This window comes from Podarcis bocagei (assembly GCF_964188305.1).
Source record: "Podarcis bocagei genome assembly, chromosome: 7".
Taxonomy (NCBI): domain Eukaryota; kingdom Metazoa; phylum Chordata; class Lepidosauria; order Squamata; family Lacertidae; genus Podarcis; species Podarcis bocagei.
Genome location: NC_138132.1, coordinates 16,598,187 through 16,617,163, shown reverse-complemented (window position 1 = coordinate 16,617,163; position 18,977 = coordinate 16,598,187). Strand labels below are relative to the sequence as shown.

General features: G+C 45.3%; 2 protein-coding genes and 1 pseudogene across 4 annotated transcripts in view; 1 reads left to right on the top strand and 2 right to left on the bottom strand.

Annotated features, from left to right (window-relative positions):
- LOC308590114 (interferon-inducible GTPase 5-like) overlaps nt 1-18,977 on the bottom strand; it is a 72,347-nt gene that overhangs the window by 23,832 nt on the left and 29,538 nt on the right. The window lies entirely within an intron of this gene.
- On the bottom strand, nt 2,500-7,463 carry LOC308590118 (interferon-inducible GTPase 5 pseudogene; annotated as a pseudogene). The gene is made up of 3 exons (XR_014013305.1): nt 7,329-7,463; nt 7,014-7,150; nt 2,500-3,785 (listed from the first exon to the last, which is right to left on the bottom strand). The product of XR_014013305.1 is annotated as an interferon-inducible GTPase 5 pseudogene (transcript).
- Nucleotides 11,674-18,977, top strand: part of LOC308590112 (interferon-inducible GTPase 5-like) — a 68,833-nt gene continuing 61,529 nt past the window's right edge. Inside the window, exons 1-3 of the mRNA XM_081199805.1 lie at nt 11,674-11,797; nt 13,747-13,881; nt 15,863-17,374. Coding sequence (XP_081055931.1) covers nt 13,871-13,881; nt 15,863-17,117 — 1,266 coding nt within the window. The 5' untranslated portion in view covers nt 11,674-11,797; nt 13,747-13,870 and the 3' untranslated portion in view covers nt 17,118-17,374. The remainder of the gene's footprint in view (nt 11,798-13,746; nt 13,882-15,862; nt 17,375-18,977) is intronic.

Sequence of the window (18,977 nt, the reverse complement as noted above, 5' to 3'; positions counted from 1 at the left end):
AGCAAGAGGGATCACTGCTTTCGCTGCGCAGTGATCCCTCTTGCTGTTCTGGCTTCTGGGATTCAGAATATTTGTTTCCTTGTTTTCCTCCTCCAAAAACTAGGTGCATCTTATGGTCTGGTGCGTCTTATAGAGCGAAAAATATGGTACCTTCCTGCCGCAGCGGTACCTATTTATCTACTTGCACTGGCATGCTTTCACACTGCGAGGTTGGCAGGAGCTGGGACAGAGCAATGGGAGCTCACCAGCAAAAGGTTAATATATATCATTAAAACAACTCTTCATGCATGCAACATTAACACTGCCCTCACAGGTACCTGCAGTGCCCAATCAAGTTGTGTATCCACAGCAGTGACTAGAGGAGGAACGACCACTGGGAAGACTGCAGAAAGAGAAATGAAAAATGCCTGTTGCTGCTGGCCCTTCTGACCTCTTTTTCAGAACATCTCTGGAGGCACTGCTGACCAGCTTTGTGCTCCAGAGATGTTCTGAAAAAGAGGTAAGAAGGGGCAGCAGCAACAGGTATTTTTCATTTCCCCACAGGGGTTGTGCTTGTGCTAGGTGGGTGCTAAAATTAGAATGCTTATATTTAGCTTGCAATAAAACTTTCAAAAGACATTAAGTGGAAACGCCTCTTTGGGTTGCAAAAAGATTTCCTCTTGGCCCTGGCATGGTTCCTGAGCCTTTATCGTCACCGTATATCATCTATAAATTACCTAATATTATGTGTCACTGCAAAATAAGTTTTAAAAAGCAGATCCCTGCCTGCAGGTAAGCAATGTGCCTACAGATCTTCCTGGGACTTTGCCACACATTGTGCAGTGCAGTTTAATTCACACCATTTAGAGTGTTCTTTCTGTAAACAAAACAAACAGCCATTTTTACCCCCCACAAGAAGAAGAAGAAGAAGAAGAAGAAGAAGAAGAAGAAGAAGAAGAAGAAGAAGAGTAGTTTGGATTTGATATCCTGCTTTATCACTACCCTAAGGAGTCTCAAAGCAGCTAACATTCTCCTTTCCCTTCCTCCCCCACAACAAACACTCTGTTAGGTGAGTGGGGCTGAGAGACTTCAGAGAAGTGTGACTGGCCCAAGGTCACCCAGCAGCTGCATGTGGAGGAGCGGGGAATCGAACCCAGTTCACCAGATTACGAGTCCACCGCTCTTAACCACTACACCACACTGGCTCTCAGTGATGTCCTTTTTATTGAGCATTCATATCTGAGCTCATATTGGGGTGATTATATGCAATCCCACTTTCAATACTCTTTGCATCTACAAATGTTTTGGGGTGGTCATTCTGCTTCGTTTGCAATAGGCACAGACTGCATAGTTTCCTGCTAAAGCCCTGCAATTTTTTCGTAACACAAACGTTGATGGGTGCAGGACACAAGGGAGAAACGAGAAACGTGCTAAGAGGAAGGCATGCTTGGCAAATCTACACCGTGATCAACTCCCATCCGGAAACCTATGTCCCCACGGTGGAAGGACGTGTGGATCCAGAATTGGGCTCCACAGTCACTTTCGGACATAGTGTTAAAACCATGTTTATGGAAGACAATCTTACTCGGCTATGAGTGATTGCCAAAGAAGGATGGGGGGGGGTCTAGATAATTCACAATATTTCTCATTTCTGAGACTTTCATAGAAAACTGAAAGCTGATTAGTTAGGGTGGCCATATTTCAAAAGGAGAAAATCCAAACACAAAAGTGTATGGTTTTTTCTCCCCCAAAAAGCTACACTGCCGACATGGGCTGCCGTACATCCGGATTTTGCTGGACATTTCTAAAATAATTAGAGTGACCATGTGAAAGCAGCGTTGATTATAACACAAACAGTGGCAGTAGCAAGGAGATTAATTTAACCAATTAGTTTATTTCATGAAAACTTATACAGCACTTGATTCTAATAAAACCTCAAAGCGGTTTGCAAAGAGATGAAACAATAAAACCAGGAAACAATTACAGTTGTGCTTTAAGATATGCAAGAGTTTAAATACTAGAACAGATTAAAATTACCTCAACTTTCTATTTCACAAATGTGGAGGCTCCTGTCTAGCTGAATGCCCTCCTTCAGTTTGAGTGTGTATGAGGGAAAGCAAATTCTGAAATAGATGTTGCATGGGACTTGTGATATAGAGCTAACTCTTGTTCCTAAAGAAAAAAAGCAAATGCAGCGCGCATATATATATATATCAAGAGAGAGGGAGAGAAAGTGAATGCTGCAGCCTGCATAAATTATAACTTGAGACCATCCTTGCAAGCAGGTTCACAGACGTCACTAGTTTTTTCTAGTCTGACATCATATACAGAGCAATTCATTAGTGGACTGAAAGAATTATGAATAGGAAAAAGTCCATTTGTCCCAAAGTCCCTTTTTTGGTATTGGTCTTAATTCTTATACATTGGATAGAGATACTAATTTTAAAAAGTAACTGAAGGGGTATTATTAAAATGAGAAGCCTAAGATTTATGGAATTTTTAAAATAAAAAACCTGATCATCTGATTATTATTATTTTAATGTCTTTTGGTGGTGGTTGTTTTAAAAATGGAAACGTATAATTCGCCAGATACTATATATCAAGCACTTAGTCATCATAGTGCATCTGTTTGCTGCTAAATAGACTTTTTCCCCTCTGCCTCAAGAGCTTTGGACAAAACCCTCTTGGTGTCATCAGCAGCACCCAATATGCATTTCTGCAGCATGAAGTAGGTGCGAAGAAGTGAAATCCCTCCGGACAGAAGGCAGCCAAAGATGGGGAAACGCTCCCAGCGGTGATATTCATAAGCCATCACTGAGAGTCCCACCAAGTCTGGCAGGACCCATAAAATGGCAGAGAACATTCCCAGGGACTGCATTGCTGCTTTAAGGGCTGTGCTTGTCTTTCCAACACGCTGGGCCAGAGCTGCAAGGGATGGATTGTCCAGGCCAAAGTCTAGGAAGCACCAGGAGCGGAACTTACTAAACAGAAATATGGGGAGAAGGAAGGGAACTGGGCTTCCAAGAGCGACCAGCAAAACAAGCCCTTTGGTCCAAATCTTCTCCTTCACAGCGGTTTTCTTTTTCTCTAAGATAGGCAGGCAGATGCTAGGGAAGCGGAGCAGAAAGGCTTGCCTCTTCAGCCGCAGGAGATCATTCTTCAGCGTTTCCTGCAGGAGGGGGAAGTCAAAGCGGTCGGCTTCCCAGTTGGAGACGATGAAGACTTGTGGGTCCCTCACTCCTTCTCTTACCAAGCACTCTTTGCAGTCCTCCTGGATGTGCAAGAGGACCTTCTTCTCATTGTAGTCAGATGGCTGTTGCCTCTTGGCGGCTGACAGGTCCAGGTCTGCTTTGGTGCGCACAAAGTAGAAGCTCTTGCCCATATCTTGGATCTCACGGACCAGGTCAGAATGGGTGGAGCGGAAGCGCTGGGAGCCGACGATGATGAAGAAATCAAAGTGATTCAAATTGACCTTCTCAAATTTGTCCTCCCCAAAAGTTGGCGTTCCCTTTCCGGGGTGGTCCCAAAGGATCACTTGTGGAAGTGTCGGGTGTGGGTAATCCTTGACTTGCACCGTCGTCATCTGTATGCCAGTTGCAGCGGCACGTGGGTCATCGGCACGAAGACCCAGCATGGCATTGATGAAGGAGGACTTCCCGGAGCCGGGCTCTCCTACTACGGCAATGTGGAGCGGAGTGCTGTTGAAAAAGTGCAGTGGTTTTGCCAGCACTTGCGAAACAGTGCCTGCCAATTGGCCCTGAGAGATGGCTACCTCGAAGTCTTCCACCATTGTGGTTCTTGGTGTGCTGCCGAGAAAGGAAGCAGGAAAATGTTAAGTGACTGGCGTAACTAGAAGCATTCATTAGTGGCATGCTCTCCGTAAAATTTCCAGTGTCTCCAATATTATTATCATTTGCCAAGCAACAAAGCTTTATAGGTAGAAGGTATGAATCCCATCACATTCCATAATTCTAAAGTGAGCGCAAGGATAAAGTGCCCAAAGTTCATGGGACGTCAGGAGCTGGAGTTGGCAAACAATAAAACACCCGTTGTCAATGACGTTAACTCTTTACTCAAAAAAACCTAAACAGCGCAAGCCCAGTGAACACAGCAACTCTTCCCAGTACCTCTTGCACCAATGAGGAAGTTGCAAGGACTGAAGTGTTAGAATTCCTGCTCCGTGATTGCAGTCATGGGATTGTTGTCTATCACATGACGGTGTATGTTTTGACTCCACAGAGTGGGAAGTGACAGAGAAAGGATGTTTGTGTTACTGTGTTCCGTGAAGTGCGACTATTGTCCTTTGTTCTTTCTCTTTGCTGACTGATTCTAGAGAGAGAGGGCGCCATGTTGCAGTGCTCCATGTGTGTTTATATGTAAATAAAGCAAATTAGCCAAAATGCTGAGTTGCTGAGGTCCGTTACGCAAACTGCGAAGACTCTACGGATCCCTAAGTGTGCTGATGTCTGTTGGCATCGGTCACTGTGATGTTTTTGGCTGAAGAAAACTTTTGAAGCTCCTGAAAGATTGACCAGGAGGGAGAGAACATGCCAGTCGGGCACATGTCTCTGCCAGGGTCCTACTCGAGTGTAGGAGAAGCTCCTGCCATGAAGGTCCCCACCTTCCCCCACTCTCTAAGGCTCTTTCTTCCCCACAACGGGAGAGTTATCAGTCTGAAGGTGGAGAAGAGGGGGTTCTGGTCAAAAAGAAGAAGGGGTTCGGGCAGTTTTATTTAAGTATTTTTTAAGAGTGCACCCTTCCTTTAGACACTGTGTGTAAATTCTTCCACTGCTTGTCATTGACGTCAGAGGTTTTCAACCTTTTTTAGTCCCCAGCTCCTTTGACCAAGTACCTTCTTTCTGTAGCATCCCTGTGGGGCTCAGGAGCCCAGTTATGTCACCCCTTGCCTGCAGAGCTGGCAGCCTCTCACCCTTTTTCAAACAACCCCCCTCCTTGTTAAGTCTTCCCTCAGCCTCCTCTCCCCTCTGGGAGTCCTCTGGGCAGGTGCTGATGCAGCCCCTGGTCTCTGATTTACTGTCCCTGCCTCCCCACAGGGACCTGGGACTTGTCTGTCCATTTCCAACAGGAAGGGCTGGTGGTCTGGCTGGCTGGGCTTCCTTGCCCACTTGCCTGCTTACTCTGAGGGCCCTTTCAGCTCCTGGCAACCAGCACCCCCTGGCCAGCCCCAGAGGCACCATCCACCTGGGGATCTTGTAGCCTGGGCTGCTGCAACAAACGGTTCTTCAAGCCTTTGGGAGGCAGAGACATGAGGGCATCAGAGGAGGGAGGGAATGAAAGAGGGACGGAGGCCAGTGTTGCCCACGGCACCCCTGACCCACCATTCAAGGCACCCCAGGGTGCCACACCACCCTGGTTGAAAACCACTGATTTAAGTAATTAATAATCAGATACACCTTATGTGTCTAAATTCTCCACCCACTTCCCCCTCCCCCAAGCTGTACATTACAGTGGTACCTTGGTTTAAAAACATAATCCATTCCGGAGATTCAGTTGTAAACCAAAACAGGTTTTAACCCAAGGGCGCTTTCGCCAATGGGGCCTCCCCCCAAAAAAATTGGTTTTGATTTTTAAAAAGGGACAGGCACTTCCGGGTTTGACATGGTTGTAACCCGAATCGGTTGTAATCCAAAGTGGTTGCAAACCAAGGTACCACTGTCTCAGCTTTCCAACGAAATGGTTTCTCCTCTCCGATTGGAGACAGCCTCCCCGCTCCTTCTTCCCAACCTGTGGAAGGACCAGACACAAATTCCTCGCCTCCTGACCCTTCAGCAAACCTTTATTTTCTTTCCCCTTCTCTCTCCCCCTCTCCGAAGTTTTTTAGGGGTGAGAGACTTTTCCTCACGCTCCTGACTGGATATCACCTGGGGGGCTGCTGAGATTTCTTGTTGGTGTTGCTGGGAGAGGAAAGGGGGGGGTGCACAGAGCAGGGTTAGGGTTCGATAGTTGGCCGGAAGTTGGGTCCTTTCTCTCTCTCCCCCCACCCCACCACCTTCCCTTCAGGGAGGGAGAGAATGGGATGGGAGCTCTTTTCCTTCTGATCCTGGCATCCAAGGTGAGGGAAGAGCCCGGACACGAGGGGAGGGGCTAATGAATGAGGTCTCCCTCTCTCCCCCCCTCCCTGCTCCAGGTGTGTGTGGGGTATGTTGGCGAAGAGCAGCCTGGAAGGGAGGGCTGTGTGCACCAGTGGAGAGATTTGGGATCGAGGGGGGAAGGGTGGTGGGCTGTGGGCTTTGTGTGCATGTGTGTGTGAGAGAGTGTATAGGATCTCCAACACCTCCGGCTCTGAGACCAGAATTATTGTGGGGAAAATCAGTATGATATGGTTTGTACGTTCCATTTAGGCCTAACTGTGTATTGTTTTACAACTGAATTACATTAAAAAACACACCTGCCAACTCACATAAAAATGTCATTTTCTTTGCTGAAACCTTTTATTAAGACATAATAAATTAAATATAAAATATTGGATTTCCTGTGCGTGAGGAATTGAATGGGAGGAAGGGGGGTTGGAGGAGATACGGAAAGGAGAGCTAATTTGTCCGTGGCCTGGGGGGCGCAATCTGGACGGTTCTGCCAGGGGCGCCAGATCACCTAGCTAAGGCTCTGCCTGCTTTTAAAGAGTTTTCCCCTCCACTCTGCCAAACCCCAAAAAGGGAAAGAGGCAGCAGGAGGCGAGAGGAGCAGGAGGGCAGCCTCGTAGCAGCTGCAGAGGGGAATGATGAATGAACACGCGTCACCGCTCCAAGGAGAGACCCGCGTCGATTTCAGAGCAGTTACTTACAACTCTTAGAGTAGCACCAGCTCTGCTTGCTCCCTGGTGATGGCATGTTATTTATTCCCTTTGCAGCGGGGAAGAAGGGCAGCCTTCTCCAACATCATTAAGAGTAAAAATAAACGATTCTGCCGCCCCCGCCTAGCAATGAGCTCAGAGTCTCCTTTAACGCAGACACGCTCAGAAAAAAACAAAAAACACGAAAATCATCAGAGCCCAGGAGAAATGCTCATCTCCTTACCTGTGGCCAGTCCGAATTTTTTGCAGTAAAGCTCAGTTCCCTCTTCGGAGGCTTTGCTTCCTGATCTCTTAGCCTTTCCTCCGTCCAACTCTTTCTCTCTCTCTCGCTTTTATTCCTGCTCCCTCCCGGTCGTCGCGCTAAAAAAAGCAAAGAAGAAAGCGAAAGTACGAGCGAGGACGAGGATAGCAAGAGCCGCATTCCCCGCTAGAGGGAGCTCCAAGCAGCCTGATTGACAGCGGTGCAGCTGCCTTTCCTGGGAAGGTCCCAAAGGATTACTCATGAAACTTGAAGCATCCGAGATGGTTAATCCTTTACTTCTGCCGTAGTTGCCTCTGTGCCCGTCTCAGCAGCTCCCGCGTTTTCTGCACTTAAGCTCCACATGGCACTGATTTCAGGGGGTTGATCTAGATGACCCTTGGGTTACCTTCCAGATCTGCAATTCTACAATCCTATGACCAGGGGTCTGCAACCTTTAAGACAAAAAGAGCCACTTGGACCCGTTTCCGAAGGAAAAAAAACATGGGAGCCGCAAAACCACTGCGACATTTAAAACAAATATATCTCCAGAGCCGCGATCTTACAGCGGGCGGGAAGGTGACGTCGGGACTAACGCACGCACCGCCCCCATGCGACGTCACAGCCAGTACAGCGCCTGCCACAGTGGGGAGTGTCGGGGCGCACAATGCGCCTCCTCCCCTCGCTAGTATCTGCCCCGGAGCCGCGGCAAAGGTGTAAAAGAGCCACATGCGGCTCCGGAGCCGTGGGTTGCAGACCCCTGCCTATGACTTTCCAGAGCTCGACTCTCCTATGACTGCCGTGTAGATTGGAATATTTGCAAAGGACGGAAGAAATTTCAGGAGCAGCGCAAAATATTTTGGCATCTGCAAAGAAGAAAATAGGACGGGTTCTATCGCCCGTCTCAACTGCTTTGAGGTTTTATTGCAATTAAGTAGGACATAAATGCTGTGAAATAAACAGTGTTGTTCCACAATCCTTCCTTCATAGCATGGATGCCTGCAGCTCATGATCTCGTTGATTTAACAGTGGCAACATTTGTACCATGATGTATTTATTGCTTTAAAAACCTCTTCCAACAAAGCTTTATGTATAGAATGAGTCAGTGCCCATCATACTTTCTAACCCCTATTAACCAGGGCCAGCGAGAACAATCATGCAGGCAGGATAAAATCTGCCACTCACTCCTGATATTTGGGTAGATCTTCTGTAATTCAGAGCAGGGCTTTTAGTGTGACTTCCCCTGTTCTGTGGAATAGCTTTCCTGCAGTGATACAACAGGAACCCACTACCGGCAAAACATATTAACTTTTTTTCCTGTGTTGTTTTAAATGCTTTTCAGCTGTGTTCATTGCATTTTGTACCCTGCCTTTTGGGGAAGATAATAATAATAATTATAATCATAATAAATAGAAGTCCTGATGAATTTTCCTGAGAACTTCTTTAAAAAAGGAAATAGCCAGCTGATATGGAGATGAGAAGAGCTGAACTTAAATACTGGAAAAATGAGAAACTGAGAGAAACTGAAAATAATATATTTGCCCACTTCCCTCAGGAGATTTTCCCCTACGCTGAAGGAAATACTTGCTGCCATTCCCCCTTCTACACAAATGTTAATGGGGCAGGAGTCCCTGTCCTCTTTTTCAACTCATCTCCCCCACATCTCCTCTAAAATCTCCTCTGGAAAGTTGCTCCCAACTGGGAAAGTATACAAGTCATTCTCTTGGGTGAGGAGAAAACATGATGCAGACAGTGATGTTGAAACTGGAAGCTCCTCATATCCTTCAGAAGAAGGATATTGGCAAGCTCCAACTTGTACAGAGGAGGGCGACCAAGATGACCAAAGCTCTGGAAACTAAGCCTTATGAGGAGCACTTGAAGGAGCTGGGTATGTTTATCCTGGAAAAGAGGAGATTGAGAGGAGATTCGATAGCCATCTTCAAATATCTCAAGGGTTGTCACACAGAAGAGGGAATAAGCTTGTTTTCTTCTGCTCTGGAGGGTAGGGCCTGATCCAATGGCTTCATATTACAAGACTGAACATGAGGAAGAAATAGTTTATTTTTTGGAAAAGTTCTAAGATTCTGAAGGCTGCAGATCAGCTACAGAGCCTGCATGACAAGCTGGCTTTGCAAACCAGGCAGGCAGGAAGGACACCAGACTCTCCTCGGAGTGATCCTAGACTGACAGCAAAGCCTGTGTCTTATCTGACACCCTCAGCCTTAGGGGACATCATTCAGGGGGCACTGGGCAATGCTCCCTTCAAGAGTTTCCATGGCCCCCATCTTGTCCTCCAGCTTCCTGCAACCTTGGGAGCTGGAGCTCTTCACCACCCCCACCCTCCGACTCCGTCTACTTATAGAATGGACAGGCAGGTAGCAGCTGCATCTGCACAGCCAACTGAGAAGTGTCTGCAGGGGGAATTTCTTGCCCCACGCTCTGAGCGCCAGCAGTGGCTATTTTAATCTGAAATTTTTTGACACTGTACTGCGGTAAGAGTTCAGAAACCCAATCAGGACCCAGCCCAGTTCAAGAATTGATTTACAAGGAGGAGGAGGACCTACAGCGACCCCATTAACTTTCGTTTTCTCAGAAATCACCTGTTTGAGCAGAGCTGTGTGTTGGGCAGGAGAGGGGGAGAGGGGAACTTGTAAACAGGATCTAATTTCTGCTCCAAGATATTAAAAACCCAAAGGTATTTTCCCATTTCAAGGTTATGCAGGGTATACAGTTGCAAATCATCACCAGCAGAGCATTTAGTAACAAATACATGCCTGCACCAGTTAATTAGGCTTTTGTTGGAGATAAGCTCAATGGTCCTTGGTGATTTAAAACTGCGTAGGTGTTTTCAGTCTCTATTTGGGGTCTCCCATCAGAAGTATGTACTGTACCATACTTTTTCGTGTATAAGACTAGGGTTTTTTTTTACCTTAAAATAATGTTTAAAAATTGGGTTCGTCTTATACACAGATAGTGCACTGTACAAATTTCTTACTTTGTAGTCCCCCCAAATAGGGGGCATCTTATACATGGGGGGGGGGTGTTATACATGGAAAAATGCAGTATGTCATTCCTAGATCAAAATTGGTGATACACGGTCATCACTGCTGATCTTCAGTGCACAGCTACAACAAGGCACGTCTGTCTGTGAGTTTATGCACATTCCCAGCCTATGGACCTTGACAGTGAAACCTGACAGGTCTGAGCAGCACTACATGTGAACCAATATAGCATGCTTATGAAGCTTTTCCATTCTCAGAATTTTCTGCAATGCAAATGGGTCACGTGACAAAGGATGCCCAGGAGTTCCTCAGCAGACAAATTGGTGTTGAAAGGGCTCCCTTTTAAGAAGAACAGGGGCACATGCTAATGCAATACGTTCACTGACACATATAACCCCTCCCCAATCTATTTTGATGCAAATAACAAGTGAGGTCTATGCAGAGAGAGGGTTGGAAGAAAGAACTTGACACACTTCAGATATGAGGCAGAACCCTGTTGTCATTGCATTCTCACACTGTCTCCCAGCTCCATCTGGTACGCAGGCTGAGACCCTGCCTACCCATGGACTGTCTTGCCAGAGTGCTGCATGCTCTAGTTATCTCCCACTTGGACTACTGCAATGTGCTCTACGTGGGGCTACCTTTGAAGGTGACCCGGAAACTACAACTAATCCAGAACGCGGCAGCTAGACTGGTGACTGGGAGTGGCCACTGAGACAATATAACACTGTTCCTGAAAGACCTACATTGGCTCCCGGTACGTTTCCGAGCACAATTCTAAGTGTAGGTGCTGACCTTTAAAGCCCTAAATGGCCTCAGCTCAGTATACCTGAAGGAGCCTCTCCATTGAGGTCCAGCTCCGAGGGCCTTCTGGCCATTCCCTCACTGTGAGAAGTGAAGCTACAGGGAACCAGGCAGAGGGCCTTCTCGGTAGTGGCACCTGCCCTGTGGAACGCCCTTCCCATCAGTGCCAAGGAAATAAACAACTATCTGACTTTTAGAAGAGATCTGAAGGCAGCCCTGTTTAGGGAAGATTTTAATGTTTAATGCTTTGCAATTTTTTATGTGCAGAGCCAGATGGGAGTAGAAATAAGAAATAAGAAATAAGAAATAGTTATTATTAGTATTATTATTACATCTGATGTATTGCAGATGCAGGTCTGGTTGTGCAACCAAGGACATCACATGCCTTGATCAGCCACATTTTCCTCGTAGGACTGCTCTGCTCCCCCAGCTTGCCATTTACACCTCAGCCTCTGGATTTTATCCCACATTACTCATGCTCAGAGCACACCAGCTGAAATGAATGTACCTGATTAACTGGAAGGTTAAAAAATAACTACGGTCCGTTGCAAATATTCTACACTGCAGTAGTAGGAAGGCCAGGTTCTGGGTAGTCCTCTTCCATCAATGCCCCGCTGCTTAAGTGCAGAAAACTCAGGTGCTGCTGAGACTGGCACAGAGGCAACAACAGTAAAGGATTACTTCCATGGGGTGCTTCCACAGATGATCCTTTGGGACTTCCCAGAAAAGGCAGCATCCCCGCTGGCAAACGGGGCTGCTTGGCCAGGAATGCAGCTTCTTATCTCATCCTCGCTGGTTACCTTCGCTTTCTTTTTTGCTTTTAGTAGTGGGACGATCAGGAGCGAGAGGGTATAAAAGGAAGACAGAGGGAGATAGCAGGACGAAGAAAAGCGCGAGAAACCTCGAAGCAAAACCTCCGAGAAGAGGACTGAGCTTGGCTGCAAAAAATCGGTCCGGCAGCAGGTAAGGAGTTGAACTTTTCTCCTGGGTCTAGAATGATTTCCGTTTCTTTTTCAGCTTGTTTGCGTTGAAGGAGATTCTGAGGTTCTTGCTTGGTGGGGGCGGCAGAAACAATTGTTGTTGCTGGTTGGGGTTTTTTTACCTTTTACTTCTTCTTTTTTAGCCTTTTTTCCTTTTTATTGTTATTATATTAATTATATTATAGCTATTGTGATATTATATTATATTATCATATCGTATTATATCCAGAGGTTTTTTCCTAAAAAATGTTTAGGGGTACTCTCATTTGACCATTCAAAACCAATATATTATAGTTAAAATCGGGAAAAATAAATACAGTAAATGGTCAGAAGTGCAAAGAACATGCATTAACTCATATTACACAGCTCACAGTAACTTCCACATTGGCATGAGGTTGTGTGCACTAACATCTTCCTGATGCCCTTTTCCCCTGCAGCAACGGGAATACTGTAAGTAACATGCCACAAGTAGCTAGTGCTACTTTTAGAGTTTTAAGTAACTGCCCTGAAGCCAATGCAACCCGTCTCCCTTTCGCGTGTTAATTCAATATATCCCTCTGCAAAGCCCCCCCCCCCTTGATGGGTATTATTCCTGAAAGAAAGCAGCAGGACCACAGCTGCGCCCCAGCACTTGCTGACGTGCAAAAATGATATCTGTGAGCTACTTCTGATTAGAGAAACTGCATGACAAGGGTTCGAGGCAGGGCAGAAGATGCTGGAGCTTCCCTCGGTTCTGGGTTGGTGCTGCCTGATGAGCCTGGATAGCTCAGTGGGTTAGACCGTGGTGCTGATAACGCCAAGGTTGCAGGTTCGATCCCTGTATGGACCAGCTGCATATTCCTGCCCTGCAGGGGGTTGGACTGGATGACCCTCAGGGTCCCTTCCAACTCTACAGTACTATGATTCTATGACTTTCCCGAGTCGCCCTCTTGGGGCTTTCTGTGTCCTTCCATCACTGTGGTACCAAAGATGAAACTTCCCTTCTCCATGCACCTTAGTCCTGCTGCAAAATCACCTCCCCATATCAATACAAACAAACAAACAAAACCCCACTGATAACACCCCACACAATATATCATGAAGTTATTTCCTCGGATGTCTAGTTCTAAAAAGGATTTTATGCTCTTTTTTCCTTTAGCTGTATTTCATTCATTTATTCATTATATTTATATAGCTTTCAGGACAAGATAATGTTGCTGATAATAGGTTGTCTTCAACTAATATTTACTCAGCGTAAACCTACTGAAATTAATGAACCTTATGCATGGTTATTAATTTCAGTGAGTCTATGCTGAGTAAAACTTAGTTGACAAGAACCCGATGTGGATATTTTCCCCAGTACCGCACTTTAAGAATATTTCTGGGCTCTTTCTGCGTCACTTATTTCAACCCCCTGACTCCTTTTTTAACCCCCTCCCCGGTGACATTTCTAAAATTATTCTTTTTATTGGTGACTTTTGTAAAAGTGGCAGGGCCAGACTTGGCTAGAATATACTAGGGATATGCACAGTGCATTGGCTTATTTATTTATGAAGTGTCTTATCCAAAGTTTAAGCCAAAAAAGGAATCTTCCGTGGAGTGTGAATGCTTCCTTTAGACACATCTCTTGTGGAATGAACAATTTGAGTTCAAAAAAGATCCACACCTCACACAAATATGTTTTAAGGGTTAGGTGTGAATGCATGCACATATAGATTTCTGAGAGATCGACAACAGGCACAATTCTTCCCTTTTTTTGAAATACTACCAACTGCTGCTCTTACAACCAGGAGGGAGAGGGCATAAAAGAAAGGAAGGAAGAGAGTTGGAAGGTGGAAAGTGTTAAGAGACCTGGAAGGAGAGGGGAGGGGGAGGGAAAGTTTCAAACTCTTCAGCAATCTTACATTGTTTTCGTTTGCTTCTTCGCTTTCGTACTGTATTTGCTTTTAGTAGTGTGATGAACATCAGGTAGAGGGAATAAAAAAGAGAAAGGAAGAGAGCTGGAAGGAGAAAAGTGTTAAGAAACCTGGAAGTGAAAGCTCCGAGGAGTGGACTGAGCTTTGCTTCAAGAAATCGGATGGGCGGCAGGTGAGGAGCCGAATTTTCTCCTGGAACTATGATGATTTCCATTTCTTTTTGAGCTCGATTGCATTAAAGGAGACTCTGAGCTCCTTGCGGGGGGGGGGATGGCAGAATTCTTTATTATTACTATTTTTAGTGTTGGAGAAGGCAGCCCTTCTACAAAGGGAATAAATAACATGCCATCACTGCTGAGCTAGTGCTACTATAAGAGCTTTAAGTAACTGCTCTGACGCCAACACGGGTCTCCCTCTCAAACGATGCTGCGTGTTAATTTGACACATCCCTCTGCAGCTGCTATGAGGCTGCCCTCCTCCTCCTCCTCCTCCTCCTGGCACCTGTCTCTTTTCCTTTCCTTGGCACAATGGAGAGAGAAGCTCTTTGGAAGCTGTCACACCACATAGCTGTTGTGCTGTCCTTCATCTTTCTCTGTTCCTCTTCCCTATTTACTAAAAAGATTTGCAAATCTCCTCTGGGACCAGCAGAGTTTCCTTTTCCCTGGACTTAACTCTGTCATATATATTTTGACATTTTCATATTTTCATTTTGATATTTTCCCTGGACTTAACTCTGTCATATATATATATATATATATATATATATATATATATATATATATTTCTAGGATTCTAGAATGCAACAACTGATTGGCTTGCAGGAAAAGACCAATCAGGCTCCAGGAGGTAAGCAGAATCAGCCAATCAGATGGGACTCATTGTGTAAATAATGTATATAAGAAGCATGAGATTTGGGGGGCAATTCAATCACTGTTTTACAAGCTGCAATAAAGAGCATGAAATCACTACAGGACTCTGAGTATATTTCAGGTTGTGCCCCCTAAAAACTTGTGCCCGAGACAACCACCCCGCTGACCACGTTACATCACTGAGTGGATCTACCCTATGCTTCCTGTTATGGGATGCATCTCAGCCTAACTGAGAAAGACAAAGTTGGTTCAACAGCCTTCTGAGGTCAGCCCATCTCAATGTTTTTCACTGTGGTTGCCATGAGACTTGGACAATTGCTTTGTTTTTCAGTAAAACTCTGAACTAGTTCTTCTGCCCCAAAGTCCGGAGAGGACAGGAGAGAGTGTGAGCAGCTGAAGTGAGAAGATAAACTATCCTATCCTCCTGTCCTCAAACAACTGTTTGTCAAGGATCTTGAGGAGCAAGTAAGTCTTATCAGAGGTCCTTCAAAGTCTTTCCCTCCCAGCCTGCTTTCCCCTTCCTCAGCTGGCAGCCTTGTGATTCCAATGTTTGATCTTCTTCTGCTCTTGAGCTTTCCCCTAAGGTTTATAGCAGCATTGGGAAGCAAATGGCATGCTTCTGAAGCAGAGTTAGAAAACCTCCCTCTCTGTCTGCCAAGCAGTGGCAAGAGCCCATGGGGTCTGTGGTCCTTTGCAGAATTGAGACACAGCAGACTTTAAGAAATTCACCTATTTACCCTATTTTCAGTCTGCACGGAGGGAGTCCAGATCTTACACCATGCTCTTTTCAAGAGGGATTTGTCCCCCCACACTAGTGCAGCCCCAGGGCATTTCTCCCAGTCAGCCTGCAGCCAGCCTGCCCAAGATGGATCCCAGTCTTTCTTCCTCCTTCTTCCTCCCAGCAAATCTTGCTCAAAACTCTTCATTTCCTGCCGCCTCAAACAAACACCCCATCACCTGTGTAGGGAGAGACTTCAAGAGTGCCAACACTTGCCTTGGAATCTTCCAGTGGAAAGCCACTGGAAACTGTGGTGTCTTTTTGATATATGGTGCTGTGTTTGCACACCCACCCACCCACCACCTCAGCACAAGATGGAAGGGCTCACAACATTAACGCTCCAACAGATGTTAATTCCCCAATACCCACAATATCAAAATTCAAACATTTTTTGCTGAGCATAAAATATTTATATTTAAGCTAAGTGTAAATCATCACTGAGTTTCCCAGCTAGATGGGTTAATAGTATTGACAAAGCCTTTCTGAGCTCTCCCTTTTTCTTCTAGGATGAATTCATATGCAGAAAAACTTTCATTGTTCTCTGAGAGTATCCAGGCTATATTGAAAAATACAGATGTGAATATAGACCCCGATATATTTTTCAATATAACAATCAATATATATGAGGAGTTTATGGAGGCTTTCAGTGATGGTGGAATGAAGGAAGCAGCTTTTGAGGTAAAAGAGGAGCTGGAGGAGTTGGAAAACACTGAGCTTCACATTGCCATCACTGGAGAGACGGGCTCTGGGAAATCATCCCTCATCAATGCTCTGCGAGGCCTGAAGGGAGAAGATGATGGTGCCGCCCCTGTAGGAGTGACAGAAACGACACTGAAACCAAATGTTTATGTGCACCCCAACTATCCCAAAGTGAAATTCTGGGACCTGCCAGGAATTGGATCCCCAGATTTTTCACCAGACAGTTACCTTCAGAAGGTGGATTTCCAACGCTATGACTTCTTTATCATTGTTGGCTCAGAGAGATTCCGATGCAACCACATTAACCTAGCTCAGGCGATCCAGAAGATGGAGAAGAAGTGTTATTTTGTGCGCTCCAAAGTAGATTCAGATCTATCCAACATGGAAAGGTCTTATCCAAATACCTTCAATGCAGAGGAAGTCCTTGAAAAGATGAGGAATGAATTCAAGAAGCAGCTTAAGAAGTGCTTCAGGAACACCATCCCTCAAGTCTTTTTGATCTCCTCCTGGGACCTTGACAAGTATGACTTCCCCCGACTGGTGGAGACCTTGGAGAAAGATCTGCCCAGCCTGAAGAGACTTGCATTCCTGCTCAGCCTTCCCATGTTTTCCCCTGAATTCAAAGAAAAGAAGAAATCTGTGCTGAAGAGCCAGCTGTGGAAAATATCCCTTGTGTCTGCTGGCATCAATGCTATTCCCCTTCCAGGCCTTCTTCTGGTTTGTGACGAGTCCTTCTTGCTTGAGTCCGTGGTTGACTTTTACAAGATGTTTGAGCTGGATGATGACTCCTTAGCTAGGCGGGCCAGATTGGCCAGGAAGCCTGTTGAGGAACTGAAGGCCGTGATGAAGTCTCCTCAGGAGAAAGAAATTAACGGGGATCATGTTAAAAATAAAATAACCGATTATGCAAAAGAATTATTCCCGCCTTCCGTAGTTAAACCCTTGGTAGTAGCAGGGGTGTCTTTTGCCACCACTTATTGGATGCTGTCAAACTTCCTGGAAAATCTAGCTGAGGATGCTGAAAGGGTTCGAAAGAAAGCCCTAGGACTGGAAGAGTGTTAGGCAGAGCATCTCAGGGCCAAGTAGAACTGGCATAAGACATGATGCAACCCAAGGTGGGGTAACAGGAGCTGCTGCTGCTGCTATGGCAAGTCTTCCCACTTTAGCACTGCTTTTCATACCCATTTTGGCTTGTTCTGGAGACAATGGAGCAGGCCTTACAGTTGATTTGCCTTACCGCAAAACATGTTGTGTCCACAGTGAATGCTATTTTTAACTGATACTTTTAAAATATGCTCAGATGTAATGTGGACACATTTGTCATATTCATGTAACATGCTACTGAAACCTCTCTGTGTAACTTCTCCCCATATAGGCCTTTAATAAATAATTGTTTGATTTAGGTGTAGTTTTATTAGATATTGCTCAAATTATTTTGTTAGATGATAGTAGGCAATAATAAAAGTTAGTGTAGAAGTTGGAGTGTAGGTATTTTGGGCATATAGTTTCTTCCTTAACAATAGTTTTCTCAGCCTTAACAATATTTTAGATTGGTAATGGTAGCATATTATGATGTTTTTATGTTATTAACCTCATTTATCTTATTTTCTGTAGCACTCAATTAAGTTCCACCAAGTAAAGGAAATGCATTTGCTATTTGCCTGAAGACTCATCCTTGAACACTGAATTTTCTGTGTTGATATGAAAGGGGGGTTAATTTCGTTGTAATGGGAACTGAGATGAGAAACTTGATTTCTGCTTTGTAGAAATCGAGCTTACATTTCCCCCCTGAACAAAGCAAAACTGTCACACTGCCTGTTCTGCTCTCCCCCCTTTTACTTTCAAAATGCTTTGCTGACACTAATGCAGAAGCCCCTCTTTTCTCCCTTGTTTTGAGGAAGAGGGTCATCTCTCAAAGGGAGACATTTTGGGTTAGGTGGCTGGGGAGAGTTGCCTGTACCAACATGTTTCCACAGGGGCTAGAATTGTTTTTAAAACATAGTTAAAAGTTCAAGATTCATAAAGTTCAGGACTTGCAGCCATTTTGAACTTTTTCTTATGGCATTCTCTAAAACACGAGTCTGCTTCCTCAGGCTCATTCCATATGAGGATAGCAGGGCCTACAGACTGTTTGGGCTACAAGGGATTTTTCTTCCTCCTTCTTCCTCCTAGCAAATCTTGCTCAAAACTCGTCATTTCCTGCCACCTCAAAGAAACACCCCATCACCCATGTGGGGAGACACTTCAGGGGTGCCAACACTTGCCTTGGAATCTTTTTGCTTGGAAAGGTCGTCACTGGAAACAGTGGTGTCTTTTTGATATAGGTGCTGTGTTTGTGCTTGTGTTTGCACAAACACCCACCACATCAACACAAGATGGAAGGGCTCACAGCTTTAACACTCCAACACATGTTAATTCCCCATAAGGCTTCCCTGCTCCAGATGAGACTAAACAATTGCTAGCCCTAGCTCCTGGTGACGTGGCATCCAGCCAGTTGATGGGGGGGGGGGCTATCCTCTCCTTCTTGAAGCATCACTAGCTAGTCATTTCTATGGAAACACATCTGTATTTCACCAACACTTTAGACATGTAAATGGAGGCCTAATAGATCCACAAACTTGGCCAGACCAGTTTGACCACTACAACAGTTCCTTCTACTACAAAATTCAGCCTTACAGTTATGAAACCACAGGCTTAGAGGGGACACAAATATATCATTTCAGCTAGTTCCCAGTCCTAGAATCATAGGAGCCAACTCCTATGGGCAGAGGGGGCTTCGCCCTCCCCAATATAGCAATCAAGATATATGAGAGGTTTATGGAGACTTTCAGTGATGGTGGATTGAGCATTTTTATTGAGCATTCATATCTGAGCTCATATTGGGGTGATTATATGTGATCCCACTTTCAATACCCTTTGCAT